Here is a 12,390-nt window from a genome sequence, read left to right on the forward strand (position 1 = left end):
ATTTTAAAAATGTGCAAAAACAGAAATACTGTATATTAAAAAAAGTGAGGTAGCGTCCATTTAGGAATCGGATGGCAGAGGGGAAGAAGCTGTTCCTGAATCACTGAGTGTGTGCCTTCAGGCTCCTGTACCTCCTCCCTGATGGCAGAGGGGAAGAAGCTGTTCCTGAATCACTGAGTGTGTCTTCAGGCTCCTGTACCTCCTCCCTGATGGCAGAGGGGAAGAAGCTGTTCCTGAATCGTTGAGTGTGTGTCTTCAGGCTCCTGTACCTCCTCCCTGATAGCAGAGGGGCAGAAGCTGTTCCTGAATCACTGAGTGTGTGTCTTCAGGCTCCTGTACCTCCTCCCTGATGGCAGAGGGGAAGAAGCTGTTCCTGAATCACTGAGTGTTTGTCTTCAGGCTCCTGTACCTCCTCCCTGATGGCAGAGGGGAAGAAGCTGTTCCTGAATCACTGAGTGTGTGCCTTCAGGCTCCTGTACCTCCTCCCTGATGGCAGAGGGGAAGAAGCTGTTCCTGAATCACTGAGTGTTTGTCTTCAGGCTCCTGTAACTCCTCCCTGATGGCAGAGGGGAAGAAGCTGTTCCTGAATCGCTGAGTGTGTGCCTTCAGGCTTCTGTACCTCCTCCCTGATGGTAACAGTGAGAAAAGGGCATGCCCTGGTTGCTGGAGGGCTTTAATAATGGACTCTGCCTTTCTGAGACATTGTTTCCTAAAGATGTCCTGGATAGTGTCGAAGATGGACCTGACTAGATTCACAACCTTCTGCAGCTTCTTTCGGCCCTCTGCAGTAGCCCCTCCAAACTAGACAGTGATGCAGCCTGTCAGAATGCTGTCCGCGTTTTGAAACTACAGACGTTTTTGAGCATATTTGCTGACATGCCAAAGAATACGTGTAAAGTATAGCCGCTGTCTTGCCTTCTTTATGACTATATCAGTATGCTGGGACCGGGTTAGATCCTCAAAGATCTTGACACCCAGGAACTTGAAGCTGCTCACTCTACGTGAACTTCCTTCAACTGCGTTGACGAACCGCCAACTCTGCCACCTAATGCGATAATTTTGCCAGTTCCTCCTCGTTCAAGGACCCCTTGAAACGCCTCTGATGAAGAGTTTTGTCACTTGCTCTGGCACTTCATTTCGTGGCTCCGTCCAAAAGTCGCAGAAGCTTTGCTCTGTGACTCCAGACAGTAAAAGGCCAGCGTCATATGTCACATGTATATCGAAACACGCAGTCAAATCGGTTGTGCTGAGGGCCACACGTAAGTTACCCCGACAACTGGTCGTAGTGCGATCCCTCCAGTCGAGTATGATGTCTCTGAAGGGTTTATTCTCCTACTGGAGAATGCGGGGGAGGATGAGGCACGGGCAACCACCATGTGATTCTTGACAGATAGGGATCAGGATCCAGTTTCACATGATGGTAGAATATAGTATTAAAGGTAAGACTCCTGGCAGTGTGGAGGATCAGCGGGATCTTGGGTTCCGGGTCCATAGGACACTCAAAGCTGCTACGCAGGTTGCCCCTGCGGTTAAGAAGGCGTATGGTGCATTGGCCTTCATCATCCGTGGGATTGAGTTTAAGAGCCGAGAGGTAATGTTGCATCTATATAGGACCCTGGTCAGACCCCACTTGGAGGACTGTGCTCAGTTCTGGTTGCCTCACTACAGGAAGGACGTGGAAACCATAGAAAGGGTGCAGAGGAGATTTACAAGGATGTTGCCTGGATTGGGGAGCATGCCTTATGAGAATAGGTTGAGTGAACTCGGCCTTTTCTCCTTGGAGCGACGGAGGATGAGAGGTGACCTGATGGAGGTGTATAAGATGATGAGGGGCATTGATTGTGTGGATAGTCAGAGGCTTTTTCCCAGGGCTGAAGTGGCATGAGAGGGCACAGTTTTAAGGTGCTTGGAAGTAGGCACAGAGGAGATGTCAGGGGTAAGTTTTTTACTCAGAGAGTGGTGAGTGCGTGGAATGGGCTGCCGGTGATGGTGGTGGAGGCGGATACGATAAGGACTTTTAAAAAGACTTCTGGATAGGTACATGGAGTTTTGAAAAATAGAGGCATATGGGTAACCCCGGGTAATTTCTAAAGTAAGTACGTGTTCGGCACAACTTTGTGGGCCAAAGGGCCTGCATTGTGCTGTAGGTTTTCTATGTTTCTAATTGCAGGCAATCTTCCTCCGACTTCACTGCTGTTGTGATGTGTCATCTTTCGTTATTCCATTTCTAAGGTCTTGCTTGGTTAGATCGCTCTTTGTCTGGAAGCCTCCCGCTTGACTTTACCACCTTTGGTGACCCTACCAGGAGCTAAGCACCAGACAGCACTGCTCTTGGGATCTCAGGATCTCACCAGCGATGTTCCGACTGATTTTTTTCTTAACAGCTGCCCGGACCAACCATTGCTCTGAGCGGGAAGTCTCTGCACAGCTTGAAAACTACGCGGCACTTCAAGTGTTAAAAAAAACTCCAGCTGCATTTCAACAAAGGCAGTGTGCGTGGTGGCATTTGCGTTACCGCGTGGCCATGCGGCTCAGAGGGAACAGAGCTCGCAAGCCTCTCCGTGACAAGGTGGTGATCCTCGGATGCCCACAGCTTACTAACCTGTACGTCTGTGGAGCGTGGGAAGAAACTGCAGCTCCCAGAGAAATCTCACGCGGTCATGGGTAAAAATATGAAGACTCCTTACCGACGGTGGCGGAATTTGAGCCTTTATTGCTGAACGGTGGTGCTGCAAGGTGACTTTATAAATGTTACATGCCGCCCTTAAAGGGGAATATGGTTTCTGCCTGCTCCTGTCATTTTTGTTCCCACGCAACATATTTGTTCTCTCTCTCTCTCCCTCCCCACAGCTGCTGCCTGACCTGCTGAGTATATTTAGATTTTTTTCAAAAATATTGCAGATTTCCAGCATCTGGAGTTTATTAACTTTTGCTGTCAGCTCTTTTTCGGTTCATACACGTTATTAGCAAACACAATGCGCAAATTACTAGTTTAATGCTGTGTAAAATCTTGAACTAAAAATACTCATAATCACAAGAAAATTGCGCAGGGAAATATTAGCGCTCTGGGGATTAACATTAGCAAAATTAACTGTGATTCCATGTTCCGATCTGTAGTAATTAGAGTATTCTCCTAGGAAATGGCAGGAACAAGAGTCTATGGAAAATAATGGTAATTATGCACTAATCTGTGATGGGAAAAGGCACGGATTAAAGCACTTGCTCTCCTTTATCACGACCTGCACTAAGAAACTACCTTGTAGTGTGTCGACTAGCACAGTAAACCCTTTCTGTTTCATTATGGTCAGATAGGTTCAGAAGGGTTAAGTCAAGTGTGACATGGTTACATAAATTCAAAGCGCCTCAAGATTTGAGATCGTTTACCGTCATTTGTCAGTGCATGAGTGTAAAGGGGAACAAAATGATTGTTACTCCAGATCTGATGCGGCATTAAAAACGCACAAAGGCCACATGGAGCACAATAAATTGGTGCATATGCATAGTAGTAAGCCTCCATCAGTCAGGGTCGACCATGGATATTGCGTCCTAGCTGCCGAGATACGCAGACAGGGAAGTACGATACGGAGAGCGAGCTGTTGCCTGTGTAGCAAGCTCCCCCTCTCCACACATCTGATGAACCCAAAGGAATGGCAGAGACCGATGCAGTTTGGGTACCAGGAGTTGCCAGTCAGCGTTGAACTCAGCGTAGGACTGCCTCAGGGACTCCAGCTCCAGATTTTACCCTCGGGGTTCACTCCCAAAGCCCCCCCCCCCCCCCCCCGTGAGCGGGTACAGCCGCAAGGCAGCGGTGGTTTGAGATCAGAGTTCTGCTTCTCCTAGATGAGCTGCCAACAGCAGCTGATGAACCCCGTCTGCCCGAAGCGACTGGTTTTAAGGCGCCAGTAACCCGCCTTTGCCCCTTCTCCTGAGAGTGGAAACGGTTCCACCTGGGCTTAGTAGCTAAACCACAGGTGAAGGCCGGGAGCTGGGCTTGGTTGTCAGAGGCTGTTTGAGGCACACGCCATTGGGAGCACTTAATAGGCAGTGGGAGCTTGTCCCCATTACCACCCCCGGCTATGACAACCTGAAGGGATCCCTGTGTATTTAATGTTGAAGTAATATTTGAGTAATCTTGTATATATATCGGTTGATTAAGCATTCTTGTTTGTTTAAATGATTAATTACAGGTCATACGTAACAATGTATTAATTGCATATGTTAGCATGCCACCAAGTGATACGTGTGCTCCTTGCTTAATGTAAACTCAAAATTACACAAACATTTCAGACTCCCGTGTCTTCCTTTGGGTTAGTTTTGAAGTTACAAAACAGAACAGTGATGAACCGGCATAAAGGAAGGAGATTGAAAATCTGGTTGAATGGTGCCATAACAACAAGCTCTCATTTCACGTTGGCGGGAGGAGGAAACCGGACCTCCAAGAGACAGCCCTCATTAGGGCTTGGGAGGTGGAGAGGGTCAGTAACTTTAAATTCCTTGGTGTTAAGAGCTCAAGGGATCTGTCCCGGGACCAGTGTGTAAGTGCCATTACAAAGAACACATGACAGCACCTCTACTTTCTTGGAAGTTTGGACAGATGTCACCTAAAGCTCCAACAAGCTTCCATCGTGCCCAGGGGTGAGTATCCTGAATAGCTGTTTCAAAGCCTGGTATGGAGGCACCAATGGGAAAGCCTGCAGAAAATAGTGGATGCAGCCCAACTCGTTGGAGGAATGCCCCTCCCCGTCATAGAGCACATCTACAGGGAGCGCTGATACAAGAAAGCAGCGGTCATTATCAAGGACACCCCAGCACCATCCAGGCCACGCTCTCTTCTCACTGCTGCCATTGGGAAGGAGGTACAGGAGGCTCAGGTCCCACACCAGCAGGTTCAGGAACAGTTATTACCCTTCAACCAACAGACTGCTGAATCGACATGGATAACTTCACTCACCTCAACGCTGAACTGATTCCACAACCTATGGCCCCACTTCAAAGAACTTTACAGCTCTGGTTCTTCGTATTTATTTAATGGTCTTCCTCTCTAGCTGCTGTTTATTGATTGATTATTTGCATTTGCACAGCTTGTCTTCTTTTGCACACTGGTAGTTTGTCCGTCTTTGTATGCAGTTTCTCATCAGTTCTATTGTACTTCTTTGTTCTACTGTGAATACCTGCAAAACAACACTATAAATAATACATAGTATTTCTTACCGTAATTTATAGTTTTTCAAAGCATTACAATATACAGCTGCTTCAACACAACAAATTTCACAAAATCAATCAGTGATATGAAACCTGATTTTGACTCCGAAAATGAATCTCAGGGTGCTACAGCACCATGCAGAATTTCACACATACACACATATATTTTACACAGTACTGTATTTGTCAACGTGGAGCAGCGAGCGTAAATCTGGTGAGAGCAAAGGACGTTGGATGTGGCGAGGGAGGAACGCCGCGGGACAGGTGGCAGAGAAAGAGTGCCAGGGGCGGGGGTTGGCGCAGGGTGGCACAGGTGCTGACATACCCAGCCCTGAGACACCAGGCAAGATCATTTGATAACAAACAATTGGTTTATTGATCTTTACAGAATTACTCTCTGGTCCCTCCCCTTTTCCTTTTTTTTGCCTTTAGTCATTTTTTTATTTCAATAAAATCTGAACATTGAAATTGCAGCTCTTCACTTGCGTTCTTTGACAGCCAAACCTGGGGGCAAGGACTGTTTGAGTTTTTCAGTCTTTTCTTTGTCTGTGATGACTAGTGTGTACAGATACCTACTGCACCGTACCTTAAATTTTACATTATCTTTGTTCTTCTTGACTTTCACAGATTTTGCATCCTTTCTTCTTGCTGTCAGCAAGAAATCTTTGATTTCAGCAATCATACGAGGCATGGTGGCGGCAGATCCAGCAGTGGACGTACGGCACCTGAAGCTGAGCTGCTACCGAGAGAAAGAGAGAGAGAGATAGGCCCGCCCTACATCCAGGAATTAACCCCCTCCCCTTTCCCTAACCATCATTCCCCTCTCCCTGCCCCCTTCCCACTCTCAGTCCACAACAGAGAACCAGATCAGAATCAGGTTTATCATCACTCATGTATGTCATGAAATTAGGACAGTGCAATACCTAAAATTACTACAGTACTGTGCAAAATTCTGAGGCATCCTAGGTGTGTGTGTGTGTGTGTGTGTGTGTGTGTGTGTGTGTGTGTGTGTGTGTGTGTGTGTGTGTGTGTGTGTGTGTAAGACTTTTTCACAGAACTTTATGTGCTTTGCTAATTATTTTACTTTGATAAGACCATAAGAAATAGGAGCAGATTTAGGCTGGCCGATTATTTGTTTCTACTGGCTATAGAAAGTGGTAATGAGGTATGAAAATAGAGAAAAAGGAGAAATCGAGATGTGCAGGTTCAGCCCTGCAAACTGAGAGTGGGGAAGGAGACAGTTGTGGTCGCCCCACTGTAGGAAGGATGTTCAGGCTTTGGGGAGGGTGGAAAAGAGGTTTACCAGGATATTGCCTGGTGTAGGAACCTGCTATCAGGAACAGCTGGGCAAACTTGGGTTGTTTTCTGTGGAGTGTCGGAGGCTGAGGGGGGAGATCTGATGGAGGTTTACAAGATTATGAGAGACATAGATAGGGACAGGGAATATCTTTTTTTCCCAGGGTAGGAATGTCTAATGCCAGAGGGCACACATTGAGAGTGAGATGGGGTAGGTTCAGAGGGGATGAGAGGGGTAAATTTTTTACTCAGAGAATGGTGGGTGCCTGGTATGGTGGTAGAGGGAAATACATTAGAGGCTTTTAGGAGACATTTGGATCGACACGTGGATGTGAGGAAGATGGAGGCATATGGACATTGGTAGGAGGGATTAGTGTTTGGGTGTTTTTGATTTGCTTTTTAGCTGATTCAGTCCAACATTGTGGGCCAAATGGCCTGTTCCTCAACTGTACTCTTCTATGTTCTATGAGACTTGGGCGGGACGCGCCAGCAGAACTCCGCAACAGAGCAACGTTGAATAAAAGCCAAATATCCTATAGCACTGACCACAGGTAGTGTTGGATTACACTGGACAACAGAGAATTTGCTTCCTGAATACTTCTGGGTGTATCTTATGGATTTCAGGCTGCTGATCATAGAAATCACCGTCGCGCACCATCGTTTGGAAATTGCCTATACTGTATTTGTTATTTCAATTCAGAATTCAAGTCAAATTAAAGTGTCGCCCACAATGTAAGCTGAAAGGTTTTTTTATCTTGTCCAGGCATACTTAGGCAGGGCAGAAGCTGCATGGCAGGACAGATTTTAGAAAGGTTTCTACTAGGAATGCAGCTCGGATGGACACAGCAGTTACGGTTGTTTCATTTACGAAATGGGACAGCCGTGCTAAGGAATCTCATAATCTTCAAAAGAGTTGGTTACTCCACAAGCAGTTGGTTCCGGGGCAGAAAAGTGTGGCACGTAAGCCGCTTGTAGACCCAACAAAGATATGTTTGCCTCCTTCTTCATATAAGACCGGGGCTTATGAAAAACTTTGTGAAAGTGATGAACAAGGAAGTTGAAGGATTTTGAGATTTGAGACAGATGTTTTTTTCCAGAATGACATGATGCCAAGACAAAGGTATTTTTGTTGGTCCACAAATCAAACAGGCCATCAATGACAGGCAGTTCAAAGAACTTCTCATGGGACCGGAAAAAATCACATGGAAGGCATTCAAGGATGTTGTTGAAAATTTTCTTGGCAACTACAGAGCACCAAACTACATGCAGCTGGTTGCGAACATGCTTCAAGCATGCAAAACCATGAAGTGCAACACATCACTAAAGATTCACTTTCTGCATTCCCATTTTGACTCCTTCCCTGCAAATACTGGTGCCGTTGGCGGGACGTTGCCATCCTGGAGAAACGGTATCAGGGCAACTGGAATCCATTAGCGCTGGCTGATTATTGTTGGCCACTTAGCGGGAAGCCTCAGACAGGAATACAAATGAAAATCATCAACAAAACAGTTTTGGCTGAGTTGAACTATTGCAATGTGTCAGCACTGTTATACAATTAAAGACATTGTATTCCAAAAAAAGTTAATTTCTTGTTCCTCCTAATTCCTACGTGATACAAGTAGTCTGAAATTAGATTCGTGTTCAGCTTCAAGTGGTCTGTCATACACAAAAAAGAAAATCCTTGAGGAAGCTGCACTTATGAAAAAAATTGTTGTCCGGTATTGTTCGGGTGGCGGGGGGTGGCACTGAAGGGAGGAAGAGGGTCACAACAATACCATTACTTTTCAGGAGCTTACAGAATGGAACGTCATACCGACTTCCGATGAGCCTCGGTTACCCCAGACCATGGACGGCATCCAGGAGTATTCATGCAGAAGCAGGGAGATCCGGAATGTCGACAGAGACAGATCGCGGGTTCCGCTGACACACTGTCAGGTCCCAAGCAAACGCCACAGCCGGAGCCAATCCAGTGCAGAGGGCGAGCTTCTCAGGAAGCATGTTTACCAAACAGGCCCCTCCGCCTTTCCTCTCCGCCGCTGCTCTTTTGTCCGCTGGGTCTTTTCATCCATGGGTTCCTTTCTTCAGAATGAAAGGGGTCAGCTGTGACATCACAAGCATTCAGGGACCATTTGCGGCTCACGTCGCCTGGCAGCCAGTTCTACGTTACTTCAGTTGCCATCCTGTTTGGCATGCAACCCTGTTAACTGTTTAACAGAGGATACACAGTTTTATTTGGCTGTGCTCTCTCAACAAGCACCTCCGATGCTGCAGAGAAACAGTCCATGCTTGCTCAGCTACTCCTTCGAGCAGACACTCCCTAATGCAAAGCAACACGCACACAAAAATGGCAGGCTGCATTAAACATGAATGAGCAAACAGTCGACATTTTGGACTGAGACTTTTCTTCAGGACTGAGAAGGAAGTGGGGTGGGTGGAACGATGCCAGAATAAAAAGGTGGTGGGAGGGGAAGGAGGCTAGCCAGAAGCCAGGTGGGAGGGAAAGGTCAAAGGCTGGAGGGGAAGGAATCTGATAGGAGAGGGGAGTGGACCATAGGAGAAAGGGAGGGAGGAGGGGACCCAGGGGGAATTGATAGGCAGGTGAGAAGAAGTAAAAGGTGAGAGAAGGGAATAGAGGACAGGGAAGGGGGATTTTTTTTTACCATAAGGAGAAATCGATATTCATGCCACATTGTTGGAGCTACCCAAATGGAATATAAGGTGTTGCTCCTCTACCCGGAGGGTGGCCTCATCTTGGCACCAGAGGAGGCTATGGACCAACCCTGTCTAAGCACTTCTGCACCCTCTCCAAATACCCTGTTCTTCTTTTAAGAGTCTCTTAGATAGGTACATGTTTAGAAAAAGAGAGGACTGTGCAGTAGGGAAATTCTAGACAGCTCCTAGAGTAGGTTACATGGTCAGCACAACATTGTGGGCCGAAGGGCCTGTCAATGTGCTGTAGATTTCTATGTTCTATTCTTCCTGTATGCAAACAGAACTACACACAATACTTCAACTGTGACCTGACCAAAGTCACAATACACATGTGTCTATACAACCCTAAGCTTCATTTTCTTGTGGGCATTCTCAAGAAATCCATAATAGAATAATAACCATAATAGAATCAATGAATGGCAGCTCCAACTTGGGCATTCAACCAGTGTGCAAAAGACACAAATTGTGCAAATACAAAGAGAAATAAATAATAATAGATAACCGATAAGTATTAAGAACATGAGATGAAGAGTCCTTGAAAGTTAGTCCATAGGCTGTGGGAATATTTCAATGATGGGGCAAGTGAAGTTGAGTGAAGTTATTCCCATTGGTTCAAGAGCCTGATGTCTGAAGGGTAATCACTGTCCCTGAACGTGATGTTGTGGGTCCTGAGGCTCCTGTACCTTCTTCCTGATGGCAACAGTGAGAAGAGAGCATGGCCTGGGTGGTGGGGGTCCCTGATGGAGGAAGCTGCTTTCCTGCGACTACGCTTCATGTAGATGCTGTCAATGGTGGGGAGGATTTTACCCGTGATGGACTGGGTCATATCCACAGTTGTTTGTAGGATCTTCCATTCAGGGGCAATGGTGTTTTCATATCAGGCTGTGATGCCACCAATATTTTCCACGACATATCTACAAAAGTTTGTGAAAGTTTTAGATATCTTTGCAAAGTAGAGGCGCTGTCGTGCTTTCTTCGTAGTTGTACTTACGTGCTGAGCCCAGGGCAGGTCCTCCATAATGATAACACTGAGGAATTTAAAGTTGCTGACCCTCTCCACCTCTGATCATGCAATGAGGACTGGCTCATGGACCTCTGGTTTCCTCATCTCAAAATCAATAATCAGGTCCAATTTCTGCTCCAACGTGACCTCCTGACATTTATATGCCATGCCACAATGATGAAACAAGCATGCATTTTGCTCTCTTTACCAGGGGGCTATGGACTTGCATCCCTGTACATTAATATTCCTAAGAGTCTTGAATACTTTTATATTTAAGCCCACCAAAGAGTAGCCCCTCCCACTTGTCTGGGCTGAACTGCATATGCTATTTCCCTGCCCAAATCTCCAACTGATCCATATCCTGCTGAACCTTATGTAAACTTAGTACATAAGAGATTGGGATTCCCTCCCCTCCTTGACAACTTGCAAACCCTGTTGAAAAAGAGGACTCACCTATGACTCTCCTGTGGTCAAATAGTCCATTTGTCTCATGAGACACACGCGCATGAAATGGCCAGTCAGGTGCAGCAATTGAAGGTACCTGCCGCCTGTGACAACAAAAACCGTCCACCCCAAGAAGCACTGCCACTAGAAAGCAGCATCCATCATCAGGGCTGCCCACCATCCAGGCTGTGCTCTCTTCTCGCTGCTGCCATCGGGAAGGAGGTACAGGAGCTTCAGGTCCACACCTGAGGTTCCTGAAGTTCAGGAACATTATTACCCTTCAATCATCAGGCTCCTGATCCAGTGTGGATAACTTCACTCACCTCAACATTGAACTGATTCCACAACTTCTAAACTCATGTTCTCAGTGTCTGTCTATTTATTCATTGATTAACTGATTTTTGCATTTGCACAGTTTATCTTCTTTTGCACATCGATTGTTTGTCCATCCTTATCTGTAGTTTTTCTTTGATTCTTTTGATTTCCTATGATCTACTGTGAATGCTGGCCAGAAGCAGAATCTCCGAGTAGTACGATATTTACACAGTGCAGTATTAGCCATTTCTGCCTTAAGGACTTCAACCTTATCCTACCACAATTGTAGGCTGTATCTTGGGTAATGATAGTACAGAGAGGAAATTAAGAACCTGGTGGCATGGTGTGAAGACAATAACCTATCCCTCAATGTCAGCAAGATGAAGGAATTGGTTGTTGACTTCAGAAGGAGTAGCGGACCTCACAACCCCATCTACATCAGTGGTGCGCAGGTGGAACAGGTCAAGAGCTTTAAGTTCCTTGGGGTGAATACCACAAATGAACTGACTTGGTCTAACCAAGCAGAGTCCACTGCCAAGAAGGCCCACCAGCTCCTTTACTTCCTGAGAAAGCTGAAGAAATTTGGCCTGTCCCTTAAAACCCTCACTGATTTTTATAGGTGCACCGTAGAAAGCATTCTTAAGGTGCACCACAACCTTGTGTGGAAATTCTCCTGTCCAAGACCGGAAGAAGCCGCAGAAGATCGTGAACATAGCCCAGCACATCACACAAACCAATCTTCCATGCTTGGACTCACTTTACACCACACGCTGTCAGAGCAGTGCTGCCAGGATTATCAAGGACACGACCCACCCAGCCAACACACTTTTTGTCCCTCTTCCCTCCAGGAGAAGGTTCAGGAGCATGAAGATTCATACGGCTAGATTTGGGAACAGCTTCTTTTCAACTGTGATAAGACTGCTGAACAGATCTGGGTTGTACCTTCCAAATATCTGGACCTGACTTGCACTACCTTACTTTCCCTTTTCTATTTTCTAATTTAAATTTTTATTATATTTATTTTGATTTGTACTTCAGGGAGTGTGAAGCGCAGAAACAAATATCACTGTGATGATTGTACACTCTAGTATCAATTGTTTGGTGACAATGAAGTATAAGACATATATGGTACTGTATGTTCTTTGATAATAAACTACTTTGAGCTTGGAAGTTGCATTGACTCTCAGTAGAAAAAGCTTCTGAGGAAAGCAGGGTCAGGAGCAGAGGCTCCCCACAGGGAGATGAACCCAAGCCTGGCTCAAAAAGGTCCTCACAGGGAGATGAAACCAAGCCTGGCTTAGAAGGTCCTCACAGGGAGATGAAACCAAGCCTGGCTCAAAAGGTCCTCGCAGGGGAATGGAACCAAGCCTGCCTCAAAACAAGTGGAGTTTATTGACCCCCGGTATAATTACAGTGAG

At 46.2% G+C, this 12,390-nt stretch overlaps 1 protein-coding gene across 1 annotated transcript; it reads right to left on the reverse strand.

Moving 5' to 3' along the window:
- Positions 1 to 5,646: 5,646 nt before the first annotated feature.
- LOC132383665 (large ribosomal subunit protein eL38-like) lies at positions 5,647 to 5,893 on the reverse strand. Its single transcript, XM_059954856.1, has one exon. It carries the CDS (start codon positions 5,891 to 5,893, stop codon positions 5,681 to 5,683), a length of 213 nt encoding a protein of 70 aa, XP_059810839.1. The 3' UTR covers positions 5,647 to 5,680.
- Positions 5,894 to 12,390: the final 6,497 nt, after the last annotated feature.

The sequence above is a fragment of the Hypanus sabinus genome, chromosome 31 (genome assembly GCF_030144855.1).
Source record: "Hypanus sabinus isolate sHypSab1 chromosome 31, sHypSab1.hap1, whole genome shotgun sequence".
Classification (NCBI taxonomy): domain Eukaryota; kingdom Metazoa; phylum Chordata; class Chondrichthyes; order Myliobatiformes; family Dasyatidae; genus Hypanus; species Hypanus sabinus.

Coding starts and splice junctions, on each gene's coding strand:
- LOC132383665 (XM_059954856.1), bottom strand. CDS start 5,893: ATGCCTCGTATGATTGCTGAAATCAAAGATTTCTTGCTGACAGCAAGA.